The following is a 19,785-nucleotide window of genomic DNA, read 5'->3' as shown; positions in this document are numbered from 1 at the left end:
AAATTTTTCATCAAAATATATCTGTTTAGCGCCCTCAAAAAATTGATGACGTCATCTCAAAATTTTGCCCCATAAATCCTATTCAAAATGTGCAAAATATGATGAGTCTGTACTTGTGATTTATCATTGCTTTCATATTTTTTAGAATTAGTTGCATAGGGTGACTCCAGAAAATTAATGAATGAGTCAATTTATTTTATTGACTGAATCCGGAACGGCTCTCTCCATGTTCCCAAAAATTTGGAAATAGAATATTGCTATTAAACTGCACCTATCCAAAGTGAAATATGTGTCTTTTTAAAAATGTTGATGCCGTCATCACATTTTTTTTTTAAGTCAATTCAAATGAGTTCAAACGTACGCGCAGCACGTTTCTTTACATTTATATACTTTAACGTTACATACATATCTTTATTTTAACTTTTAAGGGTTGCCATAAAAGATAAAATTCGCTTAATCAAATTTTATAATTTTTCTAAATAGCAGGATTTGTTTTATTGTACTTCAGGGGCGAAGAAAGTTTTGTCGAAATAACCTTCGACCAATTTTTCATGACCACATGTGAGCGACGACCTGATATAAGCGTGGGTTTTTGTTGCATCGAAAAAAGTAGGTATTAATTAGTAATTACTAGGGCCAGGCGGTTGAAATTTAAATGCTCCGTATTGCCTCCCACTACGGCCGACCAGTGGCTTGTAGCCGATGTTACGTATCGCGAAGAAAATTGTGAGAAAACTAATATGAAGTGAACGTCAGTTGATGATTTCGAAATCCATATCTGGTTATGTCGCGCGGGTGGTGGTGTGAATCAGACGAGGGTTGGTGCTGAACTAACTTTATTTACACTATTTACAATACAGGAAAAGTACCCTTCAAGGTCGTTGGACCGGTAGGGTGTAATAACCGTAAAGTGAGACGTACCATCGCCGCCCCCCTTGAGGTCCTAATTGCCTCAAATTTGTATACAAACTATGCAACTAATATGTAATACGAACACAAGTATATCTTAAATATGAGTAACAATATCAATGTGGATTAAAAAACGCTAATAGTAATAATATGATAACAATAACGGAAATAATTTTAATTATGATTACACTTCATTTAATTACTAATATAAATTGATTGTTCCAAACAATTTTTGTTGAACCTCAAAAAAAGTAAAACTTAATTTGTTCGGGCCGCACCTTAAAATAGTCCGCAAACTTATTTTTCAGGACCGCACTTTTACTTGTTAAGTCCGCAGACTTATTTTTCTGGAACGCACCTTCACTTGTTTTTGTCATCGTCCATGGGCACTACGCAAATTTTGCTAATGCCGCGTTTATACAGTCCCTTGTTCGTTTTGACCGTAACTACACGCACAAGACCATCGTTGCCGTGATGCACCTCCTGGATGCGACCAAGTGGCCAATGCAACGGGGAAGGCCGTCTTCAACGAGCAGTACCAGAGCTCCAGGTTGGACCGCCGCTGTCTCAATCTTCCATTTGTTGCGCTGTTGTAGTTGGACAACGTATTCTCGGGACCATCGTTTCCAGAAGTGCTGCCTCATCTTCTCCACCATTTGCCAACGACTCAAGCGATTGAGTCTGACGTCCTCTAGGTTGATCTCTACCGGCGCCGTCAACGCTTCTCCAATTAAAAAGTGGCCCGGAGTTAGAGCTTCGAGGTCGTGGGGATCAGAGGAAAGAGGGGTTAGTGGACGGGAATTGAGGCAAGCCTCTATTCTTGTCGGAAACGTGTGCATTTCTTCGAAGATCAAAATTTGTTCACCAATAACCCTTTTCATGTGAGATTTTACTATTTTAATATTGGCCTCCCAAATGCCACCGAAATTTGGCGTTCTCGACGGAATAAAACACCATTATTAATGTTTTGATTTGCCAAATGGTTAATAATGGTACTCTTACTGATATCATTTTTTAAAATGTCCCTTAACTCTTTTAACTGATTTTTACTACCGACAAAATTTGTAGCATTGTCCGAATGCAACTCTTTTACTTGACCTCTACGAGACATAAAACGCCTAAGTGCGTTCAAGAAACCTTCGGACGTCAAGTCACTTACCAACTCTAGGTGTACTGCCTTGGTACATAGGCAAATGAATAACGCAATATATGCCTTCAAGTAATAAATCTATTTTGCTACTAATATTAAAATGTTCGTCTGCTAAGCGGATGTTGTTAGGAATTTTAAGTGATTCTTTTGGAAACGACACTAACGGTAAATTTCTCGTAATATTTGATGTTACTAAACAATCAATTTCAGTATCATAGCTATAAAATTTCGATTTTATGTGGACCCTTACTAATTCGGTTATTTTGCTGGACAATAAGTTTATCCCAGTAATTTTATGATGTGTTTGTTTGGTGGGCAAACCCAGTTTTGCACAAAGATCCTTGGTAATAAAATTTGATTGAGAACCTCCATCCAAAAAGGCCCTGCATTCATGCAACTTGCCGTTTTTGTCTTGTATTAGTATTATCGCGGTGGATAATAAATTTTCGCAATAAACGGATTGCGAACTGCAGTGGTTTGCTACGACTGGCTCACTAAAGTGGAGTAAAGTGTTATGCTTTAGCTGGCAATATTTACAATTATTACTTTTGCAATGTTCTGCGTTATGTCCAGTTTTTAAACAATTGTTACATACGTGTAATTGATTTACTTGTTCTATTCTTTCAGTCACACTCAGTTTTAAAAATTTTGTACAATTATGCAGTGGATGATTTGTTTTTTTACATAAGGCACAATATAATTTTGAAGTGGACGATGCTGCTGAATTGACACTCGAAACAACCTTAGCGTTGAATGCCTTAAAATTACAATTTTGTTTTGAACGACCCTTTGAAGTGAAATCTGAATTATGACTGCTACGAGGTAGTGATTCTAAATATTGGCAACGTGAATCCAAAAATTCTGTTAATTCCTTAAAGGTTGGTAGTTTATTGGTTACTTTTGATTGCCATTCTTTGATTGTTTGAAAATCTAATTTTTCCGTGATGATAGGTACAAGTATTGCATCCCACTGATCAACCGGAACATTAAATACTTTGAGAGATTCAATATTGTTCGTAATATTATCACATAATGACCTTAATAATTCGGCATTAGGTTTCGGTACCCCCTGCGCGTTCAAAATATTTTTTACATGAGCATGAACTAACAATCTCTCATTTTCGTACCTTTTTTGTAAAATATCCCAAGCCGCGGTATAATTTGCACTCGACACCGCTATGGCATCAATCGCCCGCAAGGCTTCACCCTTTAAGGCGGATCTCAAATAATGCATTTTTTCTACATTGCTTAGCGTTGTATTCTCGTGAATAACTGACTTAAAAGTGTCCTTAAAAGCCAGCCATTCTGAAAACGAGCCACTAAATTCTGCTAATGTTAGTACCGGCAATTTTTGTTTGATCATTAGTGTTAGACGGTGGAGTTACCGTGGAACCATTTTTTTCCGTATTCGCGGTATGCCATTAACACCTCAAAAAAAAATGCACAAACCTCCGCAAACAATAGAGACGGGGTGGAAACAGGATATGAAATGGAAAGATCTGACCTTTTCTGCTGTACTCCTTGTGATCAGCTGTTGACGCCGTTGATATGTGAACCCTTGTAGAAGACTGCTGGTAGTTCAAGAATGGTGATTGACGTGCCTCAGTTGACACGTTCTTAATATGCTGTGGTTCGTGGACCACCTCAGATTCACTGATTACACTGCCCGATATTCCGGCGACTTTTGTAATGATTATTACTATGTTATGTAATGTTGTTCTATTCGACAACTTAATCCGGCTCGAAGGACCAAATGGTTATGTCGCGCGGGTGGTGGTGTGAATCAGACGAGGGTTGGTGCTGAACTAACTTTATTTACACTATTTACAATACAGGAAAAGTACCCTTCAAGGTCTTTGGACCGGTAGGGTGTAATAACCGTAAAGTGAGACGTACCAATATCCACGAAATAGTAATAATAATAGTTTTAATAATTTTCAAGTGTCGGTCTCGTTGAAAATAAAACTATTTGTGTACATTATCAAAAATAATGCACAATTGGAAAGCGAGAAGAGAGTAAGGCAAGGCTGTAGCCTCCTGCACTGTGGACGGGTAGCGGGGATAATTAAATTTCGACCGCACAGCTCTAGTAATTACAAATAAGGGGCTAGCGATTTTCATAGTTCATGTATTTTCAATTTTAACTCTTGAATGGTAGAGTTTTAAACAAAATGTTAATACAGAAAACTTTACGCTAATAATGAGTTCTATTATCGGTTAAATTTTTTACATTGAATTCCATAACAGCCTGCATAAAAATAAGTTCAATGTCTTTTTATAGAATTCTTTCAATATTGTTCGTGTTTAATGTAACGTCAATAATGCATCGATTTCGCAGAAGAGTAGGAAAAAACAGGGTTGTTTGGATTTTTACTCGTTAGCATTCCCTTGTTTAAAAGCAGTGTATTTAGTTTCAAATATGTGTACATAAATTAATTAAATTATGCATAAATATGATTAGCTCATTGCCATTGCCATTGTAAAAACTTGAAAATTTTAAGTTGCATATATTCCGGGATAGATTAATGAAACAATATTTTGTATGTGTGTTGTACAGCACCTTTTCAAGACCGTCAGTCACCACTCATGGCCTTGGACCCAAAAGAGAACATCATGGTGAATAGAATTTTAGTTTCTGAGATTTGCATAGGTATAGAAAGAATTTTGATGAAATTCGTTGTTAGGTATTGGACTCTTCGTGATGAAGCATTGAATGACATGTGACATGGTTCAATTATTTAAAAAACGAATACAAAAATTTGGTTTAAATTGTCCGCAATTAATTTTAGTCCGTTTTCTACTCCAGTCATTAGATGCACCATACACGAGCTTGAACGGATCAGCTGCCTACAGTACAATTATAAAATCACGTTGTCAACACAACAAAAATAAATTGCAGTAAAAGTTTATTTACAATCAGTCAGTAATATGCAACTTTTCTGGCCCCTGAAAGGTTAGAAAGTCAGCGATTCCAAGGATACATTTTCCAACGAGTCAGAAAAGCTTGAAAGCGCTCATCGGTTAGAAATGATCCACTTTCCGACCAGTGGCGGCGCCACTGTCGACTTGAACTATAAATGTCAAATGTAAGTATTTATTGCAATGGCGGCCGCACAAGTTTGGGTGGGAATTGCTGCAAATTTTTCTGAAAGAAGTGTCATAGAGAATGATAACGAAGACCAAAGGCTGAAAGAGCCGTTTACCATACGGCAGATTTCTGAGAGAATAATACAAGAAAAGAACGTTATCATCATCTAACGCCAATGAATAAGTCGGTTTACAATTTTATGCCACAGAAGGTAAGAAATTGAATTTTAATTTTTGTGCAGATTCCCGCAATTCTGGAGGAGTGAACTTTGTTTCATTATCAATTGTCAAATGCAAATTTGGTGTGATTTTTATTAACTAATTTAACACAATGTCAGTCGTGCAGCGCCTAGTAAGTATTAATATTTTACCAATTTTGGTAGGTTTTTTTTATTATTATATTGTTGCATGTATTATGAAATAATTGTGAATAAAATAATATATAAACGTCGCCAAAAGTACCACTCCTGTGTCTCGAGAACTATATATACTTATCGAGACCGGAATGAAATACTTTGCGCCTCGGTATGTAATATACTATTAATTTATTGTTTTGAAATTAAGAAAATATTTAAGATTTAACACCTGTTCTCTATGTTCAAATAAATCTTACCTTAGTTTTACGTTGTTTGAAAACAACTAAAGCGATGATAACAGTTATAGCCATACAACCCAGTTGGACGCTCAGGATTGCAGTTTTCAAATAAACGTCCCTTCTTGCAGTGCATATTCCATTCGGCTCGCAAACGTCACACTCAGTAGGACACGGTTGACATCTGAAAGTAATTAATTCAAAGTAATTAAAATTTCATTTAAATGCACTGACAAAAGCACGCTTTATATTAGAGAATCCGTGATAATAGGCGGCCAGAAAAGATGTTGGTCAAAAATCTGTGTTGTCTCTCTTTACTTTGTTTTCGCTTAGTCAGCTTTACAGACCGCACTTTGCGCGGAGATCTTGTTCATGTTCTTTTTGTTTTACAGCTTTTACGTGATGCCGTGTGAAGATTTTTTGGGGTGAAGTGTTTTTGATGGAGTTTATTTCCTTTGCATAGTATATGTAATCACGTAGGGAAAGGATAAGACAGTAGTTTCTGAAGGCGTTTGCCAAATCGTAAATCATGAATGTTTGCTTAAATATTTATTCATGTCAGGCTGAAAGTCGCAAATTTAAATTATGGCTTTTTACGTGTGACACTTCAAAGAAATATTTATTTGGTTTTTCCTAAAACAACGCTGAAATAACTCGACATTAAACTTCTTAATTCCGGCACCCTTCCAAGTAAATTCGCTGACAACTTCCCGCATGTCTACACAATTACTTGATGAGATTACACGATTCAAGAGAATAATGAGAAAATTTAATCAATAACACAGCGTGTAATATTTGTAAGTTCCGAGAAAATTTCCATTAAGTGCTGGCAGGTTTAAGTTTTATTTCAAGAAATTTGAGAAAAAAAAGCCGCAGTTTGAGTCTGTTGGGTCTCCGTGTCTCAAAAACCGCAATATACAAAGAATTATTTATTGGCATGTTGAAAAATGACTAGAAAAAATATATAAAATTGTAACTATATATGTATATAATACCATTGTTTTAACCGACGAAGAGCACACCATTTTTACGATTATTAATAATTTTTCTAACACAAATTTAATCGCACATTGAATAAGCAGTCATTACTGCTGAATAATAAAAGGATCCAATACCGAACAGGTAGATGGGGAGGTTTTAAGGTTAACAAAATAAGTTTTATAGCGTGGAGGTTCCAACCCCTGAAGGAATGGGAAAAGCCATTCTGTGTTGTATGTGCATATATAAAATTGCACAACCATCAAAAGCCAGTTTTAAAGTATTCATGCTTCATACCCGCAAGTAGGTAAGGGAGCTCAGTGTTATGAAACTTTATACATCTCGAATGGAAACGATAATAGGGACCATTTAACGAATAACTAATTTCATATTTTTTCGATTTTAGTAGTTTATAGAATATGAAATAATAGGTCCGTCATTTCTCTCTAGATATGTATTTCTATTTATCTTTTTCTGTGTGTATCTGTTTGTCGTTTGTATAATTTTGTAAGGAAAGTAATCCCTGCAACTACTAAGTAGATTAAGGTGACATTATAGGCGTCCTTTGCGATAACTAGGTAGATAATAAAATGTTATAAAATTTATTGGTTCGTCTCCACCAAAAATTTTATACCTAACGTTATGTAAAATTTTGCTAAGTAAATCTACGTCTTTTGTAGCGTAGCAAAATCGAAGAAAAATATTTAAAATCAAATTCGAGTGGGCTTATTAATCTGTGTCACTTAAAATGTATCCACTTACATCTAAAGATGTGTGTCTTGGATATATAATATGTTCAAGATATGTTATTGCTGATTAAAGCCGGGTATAGAGACCGAATCGTGGCTGATTTAGATGTTTTGTTTACACTGTTGCCATGGAAGCCACACGTCGTAGCCGCCTGAGACAACTGGACTGCGGTCCCGTTTCGACCGTGCTCGGCAGGATTGAGTTACTATCGCGGGTTTTAATTTTCATTCTGTGCGAGCACGTATGATAAATATTCTTGGATAATCTTCTCAGTAATACAGACATTCGGAAACAACTACACACCGCCTATATTAATAATATTCGGGCACATAACGCAAGGGTCGACAAAAATCGCCACATATTACTCGGATTGATAATGAGCATAAAATTTTGTGGAGTGTTTCAACTTGCTTTACGTGAACATGACGAAAGTAGGGAATCACAAAATCCAGGTATATTTCGAGGTCTAATTGATTTTACGGCTGAATTGGACTCTGATTTATCAAATCATGTGAAAGAAGCAACGGTTTTTAAAGGAACGCCTAAAACTGTCTAAAATGAACTTTTAGACACCATGAACGTAAAATTTTAACCGAAAGCAAAAAGGAATGTGGAGAAATCCTTTTTTACTTTTATTGAATGTATTTTTGTATTTATTTCCGTCACACAATTTCCTCTATTAATTGGTAATAACAACCTGTTTTATATCTTCATATTTAACTCATCAATCAAATATTTAACTCATCAATCAAACTGTGTCCCCCTCATTTGAAAAGGTCACGAGCCGCCACTGCTAACCACATTGGCATTATCTAGCTAGATAATAAAACCTAAGGTTGGGGATATGCGTTGACAATTTTTGTAATTTTACATCTTGGTGATCATTGATTGATTGATTAAAGAATAACAAACGTTATAATGTACAGTGATAGAAGAACTTTCCTTTCGTATAGGATTCTTCTTTTAACTGGAAGTAAAGATTCCGTCCAGTTGTGACTTCACATTTGTTTCTGACTTACTTTTGAATATTAAATTCCTGACAGTTGTAATGCTAAAGAAATCTAGTCGTTCTGGTCAAATATAGCATGGAGTAGTTATTATATTCTAGGCCCCACAAATTTTAATTTACAACTACGTAACTATATTATTCATAAGAAGCTGGATTCTAAAACTGTTTAAATAATACTCCTATCTTTCAAGAGTTTCGTGAATTAAAATTATGTTTCTGTACATCAACCATTACATTCACCACGACAGAGTTCCTTAATGATATTAAACATAAAATAGAACATAGTGATCCAGGATCCTGAACTTTCGCTAAATTTATTAGTGTAACATATTATTAATAACGTGTGGCAACCACAGCAGGTTATTTCCGCTTTCAAAAATATCCCGCCGTTATGGTTGTTACATTAAATATATGTATATCACAGTCTGGTAGGACAGTGTAGGAAGTTATTCACTAAAATAATATAGTTTGAATATTTAATACATACAAGTCTGTGGTTCTATTTAAATCGGTTATTTTTGGTCAAAAAAATTATTATAATTCAAAGCACGGGCACGGTTGAAAAACAGTGAAAAATGGTTTCCAGTCGATTCGAATTTACTGGATATTTTATGTATTGCAGTAAATTTTCTGTTACTATTTTAGGAAAATAATTGAAATATTGGTCGAAGATTTTTTTACAGAAGTTGCCTCGCCCGTAAAGTATAGTCGAACAAATGCAGCTTCGAAAAATTATCTGATTTAATTTTGAGGCAGACTTCAGACGACAGACAGATAGACAGAAACGATAGAACTGTGTTTTCATATTCTACGGGTCATGAAACATCGAAGGACGCGGTTACCATACTTCCTTAGCCTACGCTGGAGAAGTAAAAAGAGGTACTTTGGTTTAAAAAACTAAATTCCGTTTATTTCCGATGAGACAGAACGATTTTATATTACTAACTTACCTTTATCTAATTCTATCTTGGATATATGATTATCAGCTATATTTTTCAGGCAATTTAATTCATCATTAAAATGGAACACCACTGAATAAGGACAATAAAACAAAATCTACAAAGTTATTTCATTAATTTTTTTTTTCAATTTTATTTTGTTGCCTTCAATTTTGGATGCCCATGTAGGAAGAATATATTATCTTTACTAATTTCTAAAAATGCTTTTTCTGCACAAAGTTTTTGTCTAAGAGACATTGGGACCAATTTCAAGTTGACTTAATGATGTCGCAAAAATGTAGTGGATTGTATTAAGAGTTTTGCGACGCCATTTTGCGATCTCGCGAAATCAACTTGAAATTGGCCTCATTGACTGTTACCTTGACTTAGGAAACCCAGCTTCATAAGCTTCATCGACAATTATTTTAATGTATAATTTATGTGAATTTCCCATGTAATGGTGGCGTCAATATGAAATTCAAAAAAATTCAAATATACATTCTTATATACCAGGGGCGGCTGGTGCCGGGGGGCACAAGGGCACGTGTCTCCCCAAAATTACAACATCTACAAACACCCTGGACATGGTAAAATAGTAATTTTCATTATTTAAAATATCATCTGGAAATTTATGTCACAATTATCAAAACTAATTTTTTTATCTCGCTGCACTTGTATAAAATGTATCAAAACTTACATCCACTTACATCTAAACATGTGTGTCTTGGATATATGATATGTTATTGCTGATAAAAGCCGGACACAGAGACCGAATCATGGCTGATTTAAACGTTTTGTTTACACCGTTGCTATGGAAACCACACGTCCTAGCCAAATCAATGGGACTGCGGTCCCCTTCTGATAGTGCTCGGCAGGAGTAACTCAATCGCGTGTTTTAATTTTCATGCTGCGCGAGATAGACGCAAAACAGGTATGATAAATATTCTAGGATAACCTTCTCGGTAATACGGACATTCGGAAACAACTAAACACCGCCTATATTAATAATATTCGGGCACATAACGCAAGGCTCGACAAAAATTCCCATATATTACGGCGATTGATAATGTGCATAAAATTTTGTGGAGTGTTTGAACTTGCTTTACGTGGACATGACGAAAGTAGGAAACCACAAAATCCAGGTATATTTCGAGGTCTGATTGATTTTATGGCTGAATTGGACTCTGCTTTATCAGATCATTTGAAAGAAGCAACGGTTTTTAAAGGAACGTCTAAAACTGTCCAAAATGAACTTTTAGATGCCATCAACGTAAAATTTTGACCGAAGACAAAAAGGTACAGTTGCGGCCTTCCAAAAGTACACGATAATTTTCTCTTTTGTAAATGTTCAAATCATGGGCGCTCGAATAACAAAATTTGTCAAATTTGATATATTGTTTATTCAAAAATGCTACGCCACTGGTAATAGCCAGACTTACATTAATTTAAAAATTCAAAAAATGCCATGAGAACGAAAAAACGCGCACTTTTGGGGGTCGCAACTGTATGTGGACAAATTCATTTTTACTTTTATTGAATGTATATATTTTTGTATTTATTTCCGTCACACAATTTCGTCTATTAATTGGTAATAATAACCTGTTTTATATCTTCATATTTAACTCATCAATCAAATTATTGTGTCCCTCCATTTGAAAGGGTCACGAGCCGCCACTATTAAGATCTGTTAAAGAAAATAATAGCATATAATCATAACTAACGATACGGGGGGAACCGTACTAAATGGTCCCCCTATTCAGATGGGAGACCACTTAATAATAACCGAAATATGTGAATCTTATACTATTAAACGAGCAAAGTTTGTATATACAGTAGCGGTCATTTCTACGGAACCACTCGATAAAAAGTCAAGTTGGTAGCCCTGTCATCTAGTACTTTACGCCGAACGCGGTTGGTAGCGGTAGTTGACATGGCAATCGAAACTAGCACAACACGAATGTTTCGATTATCCTCAGCTATGCCGCACTGTATCCCGTGCAGACTGTATGTTCTGTTCATCTATTTATTAAAATAAAATATCTGCATTGACAATGGGGCGATCTAACTTGTCAAATTTTTGACACATATGTTTTCCCCCAGAAACCCGTCAAGGTCACTTACACCAAACAAATTTTGAAAATTTACACTAGGGAGTGGTTCTATAGAAAAGATCGCGACTTTATATAAATATATAATGGGTTTCTCGAAAACGGCTCTAACGATTTCGATGAAATTTACAGGTTGGGGGTTTTTTGGGTCAAGAAATCGATTGATCGTAGTTTTAACTCCTGAAAATTACAGCTTCATACATTTTCAGCAATTTTCAGGTAGTGAATTATATTTGTTGCTAGGCAACATCAGATGACATTTCAAGAACACGAGATTGTTTTATAAGAGAAGTTTGGGTGACAATCTGACAGTACGTTTGACGTACCATTTTAACTTCAATTGTACGTACCGAAACTAGGGTTGCCAGATTTTTTCAGAAGGTATATATGAGTTCCATGGAAAAATATATATGAGATCAGTTAAAAATATATGAGACGTTTTAGACCGAGTTTACAGAAGCTCGAATTAATATTTAATTTAATCGCGTCTCTAATTTGACGTTTCTGCACCACTTTTTTGTCATGATTCAGCTGACAACTTTGCATACATTTTAGACAGTAGACTCTGAATTATTGGAATTCGAATTTAAGTTTCTGCGTCTAAAGTGCAGAGTACAGAATTCGAAATGGCGGTTAAAATGAAAATATATGAGATTATCTCATATATTTAATACTTGGTATGAGGTATGAGATTTTCTTTAAATATCTAATGCTCATACCAAATATATGAGATCTGGCAACCCTAACCGAAACATACTCCACTGTATAGAGGACGTTAAAATTCACCTTCTGAGGTGAGAAAATTTACGGTAAACTAAACAATGAGCGGATAAAAGGCACACGAAAGTGCGTTGAATTGAGGTTAAGTTGTCAAGCATTCATTTCAGAGGTTCCACAGTCGGAGTCAATATGTGATCGTTTTCCGGGATGGGACCGTTTTATTTGAGTTTTTGGGGTCAACGTTTCGCACACTTTCGTAAGTGGCATCTTCGGGAGCAGGGTTGATATTGAGAAATTAGGAATAACGCAAAAGAGCACGGTAACTCAGTATGTTAACCACATCAGAGGCGAAACTCTTCTGGCAGTAAGAATGTGGTTGTGACCTTTTTCTAGAGTCGAGAGAGAGAACTAGGAAAAAAAAAAGAACGACACAGAGAGAACTTGGGTAACAAATGAGATTGTAATAAATGTCAAAAAATAATTCCAATTTTCTATTCTTTAATCTCTACATGTCACTCATCAGTGTTTAAAACAAAGACTGCTTATAGAATTTCTTTTTTAATGTGTATTTTTAATTAGCGCGTGTACTTCAAAATGCATATTATACGCATATTTATCTGTCCTAATCTGATCTAATACTACCAAACGAGCCGAGTGAAGCTCGGTCAACTAGATATTTTAAAGTATTAAGTAAGTATTATTTATTAAGTTATAAATACGTGTAAATAAGTAAACTGCTCTCTTAGTTTCCCAATTATATTAAAATTGTTAATTTTGAACTTGGTGTTTGGTTTCTTTATTTTCCAAAGCTCATTTTTATGCAAAGTTGAGATGTTTTATTATTATTACTTACTAGCTGACCCTGTGAACTTCGTTTCACCTACAATTTAATTTTTAATCTGCAAAACCGAATGCTTTGAAATCTTGCAGATGTTTTAAACATATGATAAGCATAATAAATTTTTATTCAAAATATATTTACTTCCTCCAAAAAATTGATGACGTCAGCCCAAAATTTTGCTAAATGAATCCTATGTAAAATGTCCAAAATAGGATGAGACTATACTATACTTGTGATTTATCATTCCATTCATATTTTTTAATTTTGCTTATAAGGGAGTGTCTCAAAAAAATTAATCACTGAGTCAGTTTATTTTATTTATTGAATCAAGAATTGCAAAACTGAATTTTGAAATATTGCAGACGTTTTGAAGTTACTGTTTGACATGGTACGTTTTTAATCAAAATATATCTGTTTATCAAGCCAAAAAACTTGATGACGTCATCTCAAGATTTTGCCGAATAAATCCTATCTAAAATGTGCAAAATATCATCAGTATATTTTCGTAATTTATCATTGCATACATATTTTTTAGATTTGCTTTTAGTGACAAAAAAATATATGGATCAGTCAATTTATTTTAGAAAATAACTCAAGAGTTGCAGAAATGACATAATTAATATAATTCATAATGTTTAAATATGATAACCATTAATATGTGATAATTAAACCGAAAACCATTTTCCTAAGAACACGAGGTTAGCAAAAACAAATTAGTTTGTTTAAACATTGTTAAATTAACCCCGAACATGTACAATTTCTGAGCGAAAATATGAAAAATAATTTTTGCAATCTCATCGTGACGTACGATGACGCCACTGTCACGTGAGCCACCTGATAAAAGGTCACATTTTTCGGTCCTCTGCGTTTAGTTTTGATTTCGATTTGGTGGCAGCAACATCAGAGTCCGTTTTGGCTTAAAAGTAGGGCTCTTTTCACGAATTTCTAATTTATATATTTAAATATTAGTGAAAATGTGTTGTATTAGTACTGTGAACACGAACGAAAATGGATATTTTTTCGAAAAGGACCGAAAACAGGGTAAGTTCGAGTTCAGTTTTAATTTATCGGATTCCGTGATTCGTTCACTCGACAATATTTAAATTTTCGAAACGATTGAAATCGGTTGATCAAAGCTATACATTTTCACGACATAAATAAATAAATTTTAAACATAATTAATATAATTTATAATGTTTAAATATGATAAGCATCAATGTATGATAATAATTAAACCGAAACCCGTTGTCCTACAAGCCCGAAATTATTAAAAACAAATCAATTTGTTTAAACAATGTTAAATTATCCCCGAAAATGTGCATTTTCCCGGCCAAAATATGAAAAATAAATTTTGCAATCTCATCGTGACGTACGATGACGTCAATGTCACCTGAGCTACTTTGATAAAGGTCACGTGTTTCGGTCCTTTGTGTTCAGTTTTAATTTCTGTTTGATGGCGGCAAGATCGTCGCTTGATTTTGGCGTAAAAGTGGAGCGTTTTAGCGAATTTCTAGTTTATTATTAATACATATTACGGAAAATATGTTGTGTTAGTGCTGTGAACACGAACGAAAATGGATATTTTTCCGAAAAGGACCGAAAACGAGGTAAGTACGACTTCAGTTTTAATTTATCGGATTCCGTGATTCGTTTGGTCGACAATGTTTACATTTTGGATAAATTTTCGAAACGATTGAAGTTGGTGGGTCAAAGCTATACATTTTCGCGATATAATTAAATAAAATTTAAACATAATTAATACAATTCATATTGTTCAAATATGATAACTATCAATATATGATAATTAAACCGAAATCCGTTTTCCTAAGAACACGAGGTTAGTAAAAACAAATTAGTTTGTTTAAACGTTGTTAAATTAACCCCGAAAATGTAGAATTTCTGATCTAAAATATGAAAAATAATTTTTGCAATCTCATCGTGACGTACGATGATGTCACTGTCACGTGAGCTACCAGATAAAGGGTCACATTTTCGATCCTTTCTGTTCAGTTTTGATTCCGGTCTGGTAGCAGCAACATTGGAGCTTCGTTTTGGGTTAAAAGTAGCACGTGTTCGCGAATTTCTAATTTATTGTTAATAAATATTAGCGAAAATGTTTTGTGTTAAGTGCTGTGAACACGAAGGAAACTGGATATTTTTCCAAAAATGCCCGATTTTTTTTAAATATGTTGTTAATAACATGCATTCAGGACTGATAAAGTACGTCTTTAGAATATACAAAGTACTGCGTTCATAATTCACAAAATACCGTATTCATCATTTTTAAAGTACGGCGTCCAAATTTACAAAATACGGTGTCCTTCACCCATGCTATCAAACCTTAGTCCTCTCTTTTAATGGCAAGACGCAGTCCAGACCTCCTCGTATTGTTTGGTTCTTGCTGGGCAACAGCAACGAGCGAGCAAAGTCATCGCTCTTTGGTGGCAAACGTGGAGAAATTTGTATATTGTAACTTTTGTAATTGAAGCATTTTGTACTGTATATTGTATGTGTTACTAACTTAATTTGGGTCTTGCCAATTTAGCTCCAGTGGTGCAAATGCTTTGTTTTCATGGTGCATTTGCTTGGGGTTTAATTTTGCAACAGTGCATTCTTTGGTTCAGAGTCTGAATTCTCCATGTCGTCAGACGCTTTGGCCTGGAGGGGGTTCTGTGGGCCCTTAGACGCTGGGTCGCATCTCCTATAAGGATGAGGTCAGTCGGCCTTGGATTTATGCGGCTGCATTCTCCCTTGGGCGTGTGAGCGCTGCGACCAATAGATTTCTTTCCGAGTTCCATGGGTGTGCTTGCTTGGGTTTTCATTTTGCAACATTCTCAATTTTTGGTGCAATTTCTTCCGGTGGTGTATTGGCTACTAACTTTGCATTTGTATTGTATCTGAATTGTATCTGTGTCTGTAGTGTATTCTGTATTGTAGTTAGATTGTAGGTACCTGTATTGTATTTCCATTGTATTGTACTGTATAACGTTCTATCCCTCATTAACAAATCCTAGCCTTCTCCTTTCCTAGCGAGATCTGCTCCAGACCTTCCCGTGGTTCTTGCTGAACATCAACTATCGAGGACAGAAAATTCAAATTCAAAACCAGCAAAGTTTCACAAAAATCTTGAAAATCGCTCGTTGGTGGCCAACGTGGAGCAAAAGAGACTTTTGTAACTCAACTAACTTTGTTAACTTTGTATTCTTAAGGAAACAAAAATATATTACATTTAATTTATTATTTATAAGGACAAATAGTCATTTGCCACACCGATGCTCATTTTTAGATTAAATGCTCACAAAACGCGTAGATGTTCAATTTGTGTCCGGGGAGATACAATGTTTGCAAGTAGGTACTTCGTACTTCGAATATGAGTATCTACTCAGTTTTATTCATACCACCCAATGTCTCGCTTCAATGTTTGACTATTATGTTGATTATGAGCACAACGCTGATCAACTTCCGTATCCGAATTACCCATGAAATAAATCATTGCGATTTGCACCTGAGGTAGTTCGTCGCACATTTGATTGACTTCGTGGACCTATGTCAGCTTGTCGTCTTCTCGGCATTGTAATGAACTTCATAAAACGACACAGAATTATTTTCACAGTCAATCAAATCTGTAAATTTTGTCTTGAGAATTTTAAAATATTGAAAATCTCAAATTAAATCCTCGAATAACGGTAAAGGTTGAGGTTTTTAACTAAGACTTTTATTAAAATAAACTACGTTTTTTTACGAAAAAACAAAGAACGACTTGAAATGCAATATACTTTTTACAATCGCACGGAAGAAATAGTTTTGTATGACACGTCAGTCAGTTAGACGACAGGTCCGTCAGGAACGCCAACTATTCAAATTAATTCGAAGTGGCGATTCCCATACAAAATTTTTAAAATTTTTTTATCTTTTAGCCGTCTTATTTTTTATAAATTTTCTTACATATAAACCTTGTCCTGACAATAAGGAACACATAAAAAAAAGAATCATCCAATTCGGTGCAGTCGTTCTGAAGTTATGCGCGTACATACATTTCGGCGATTCATTTTTATTAATTATAGATATAGATAGATAGATTAATTTTTTGTAAGCATTTTAGTATATTATTAAATGAAAATTGGACTATTGATGAATAATAATATACGACAAGCGGATGCCCAACTGTTAACAGATACGTATAGATATAGATATCGAAAATTAGGTCCCAACTTTCCTGGGTACCTACCAGCTTACCACAACCTTTTTCATTTTTATTTTTTTACACGTAGACTTCTCGCGAAGACAATAACACAACAAAATTTAAAATCCGACCGTTTTCTTACAGCAAATATCTCCTTAAGGCAAATTCACAAAACAATAACCGTCAATGTAAATTCCCGGCCTTGATGTTTGCAGTCCAAGTCCCGCACGCTTATGGATTCCACCGCATGTCCCCGCCCCGTATGTGCCTCTGCCATCTATTGTGGGAATATTTGAATGTAAATCTGGGCTAATGCTAGCAACAAGTGCTCATTCCGTTTGACGAAATATTGCTAATAGACTGTGTCGGGTATAACATGGCACATCGTTTTCTATTTGTTGCATTCATAATGTAACTGCCAGAATAAGACTTTTTAGCTTTTTCTGGTTCCATGCTAAAATTTATCTTGTGTAGTTTTAAACAAAAAGTAGTAATTAAGTTCTGGCTGGAAAGTTCACTATAAAAATTCCGCATTACCCTAAGCTCTTCGGTAAACCAAGCTCCATGTATTTTAATTTTTTATTAACAAAAAAGTTTTTAATGGAAAACTGTTATAGAGCCTGTATAACTGGATAACTAAGGCAATTTGCTAATGAAGCTCAAACCATCTTTCCAAACTAGTTTGCTGCAAACAAATTTATTACTAATCATGACAAACTTACTATTTTCTTTAACAGATCCTAACAACAATAAGAATAAGTCTTTAGATGTTCTTGAATTTCATATCAATGCTAAGATGACATGAGAAGCTCATGTAAATTATAAATTAAGCATTATTATTTATGCGCTAAAAACATGGCTTGTCCGGTGCGCCGCGATAAATGTGACATAAATAATGTGCATTTGACAAACGTTAAATAGTAACAATTAGATAATTCTAGTAGAAATTGGCCGATTCGGAAATTCGGCCGCATACTTCTCTACTTCACAATCCTTGGATGAAAGGGTAAGAAATTTACTTTTTATTCCACTACGTAAGCAGACATTCTAACATAAAATTAACAAAGGTGAACAACTTGACATTTTGCAAATAATTATTTTGACACTTAGTCACAGCCTCCTAGGCAAGAAATATGATGAGTTTAATGTACATTTTTTACTATAACTTCTACAGTTTATCTTTGCAATGATTTAAAGTGTATTATTTTAAGAAAATCATGTCTACGTGACTACTAATTTTTCTCCCTGCATTTGGTAAATGTAATTTAACAGTTAGGTAAATGCCCGAATGATCAGACAAACCTGGAGTAAAAATTGAAGGTAAATATTACGTAACATGTAGATTTGTAAAGATATAGTCCAGGCCATAGCGGAAGAACTTACACTTTCACCAAAAGATTTTCTAATTTCTCCATAAAAGTATCAAAGCCTCCATCTGAACTCCTACACATAAAAACTATTTGAATATTAATAGATTTTACAGGAGCAATTTCATGAAATTTGTTACAGTATCTTTCCATATTTTGAGGATTACAACAAGAAACAACAAAATTATGACGTAAAAATTACACCACCATGTAAATATATGCAGTACTCTTTCCTATCACGGCCACGATTGTGAGTTTGAGGTTTGAAGGCACCATGATCTCGGAGATGCTGTACCACTGATGTAAATGTTTGCGCACACGGAATCGCGCGATTTGGAAAGCACTCGATCCACAATTCGCGGAATAATCTGGTGTTTCCTTCAGCCACACCGTAAAGCATTACCATGTCGGCACGCTCTGAATTGGAAATATTCACCATTGTCAAAGGTGTTAACCGAACACACGACGGCAACCAACTGCTACATGACTGGCCCTTATCGCGCTTTTGCACGTTGTTTATCAGTGCGCCGCTTTTTGGTCCTTAGTCCTAGTCGTTCTACACCATTTATTGAATAATAATAATAAAGAAACACTACTAGTGGCGTGTATAATAATTTATAATTAATTTCAAATATTTTTTTAGACATTAACTTGAACGTGAACTTTACACAGTGCAATAAATCTTATTGTGAGCTATTCCCCATTTTTTTTATTGCACACATTTCGAAATCATCCTGTATACTATACATTACAGGTGATTTGATTTTTTAGCTGTTTTTCTCTAATTTTATCAGAGATTTATTGTACATCAGCATGTCCTCACATCAAAGATGTTAAGATGAGTACAGAATGATTTCTGAAATAGAGGTATTTTTTTTTCATAGGTTTTAGTAAATGCTTGTCTGAATAAAGAAAATACTATTTATTTGTTTTTAACATAAACATTTATGGGGTTTAATAATAACAATCTAAATGAATCAAATATTTTGGTAATATTATTAGTAAAATTGCATTAATGTGTTAAAATCATTATTATTTCAGCCCTTCAAAATACGAATTTTAGAATGCAAAGATTGTTGTATTGAAAGATTCTGATATTGTTGACTCACACCACTGTAATTAAAAATCTTCTTTTATTAGGTTAATCCAATCA

General features: G+C 34.6%; 1 protein-coding gene across 5 annotated transcripts in view; it reads right to left on the bottom strand.

The window, feature by feature from the left end:
• LOC135122012 (metabotropic glycine receptor) overlaps nt 1-19,785 on the bottom strand; it is a 166,225-nt gene that overhangs the window by 50,358 nt on the left and 96,082 nt on the right. For all 5 annotated transcript variants that reach the window (XM_064046265.1, XM_064046280.1, XM_064046271.1 and 2 more), the window contains exon 4: nt 5,760-5,922. In XM_064046265.1, the coding sequence (XP_063902335.1) occupies nt 5,760-5,922 (163 nt within the window). The remainder of the gene's footprint in view (nt 1-5,759; nt 5,923-19,785) is intronic.

Source organism: Zophobas morio, unplaced genomic scaffold, assembly GCF_036711695.1.
Source record: "Zophobas morio isolate AGI-343-1 ecotype UQ-CSIRO unplaced genomic scaffold, CSIRO_AGI_Zmor_V1 ptg000005l, whole genome shotgun sequence".
Classification (NCBI taxonomy): domain Eukaryota; kingdom Metazoa; phylum Arthropoda; class Insecta; order Coleoptera; family Tenebrionidae; genus Zophobas; species Zophobas morio.
The sequence above is the reverse complement of the archived record's forward strand: the minus strand, read 5'-3'. Positions and strand labels throughout refer to the sequence as shown.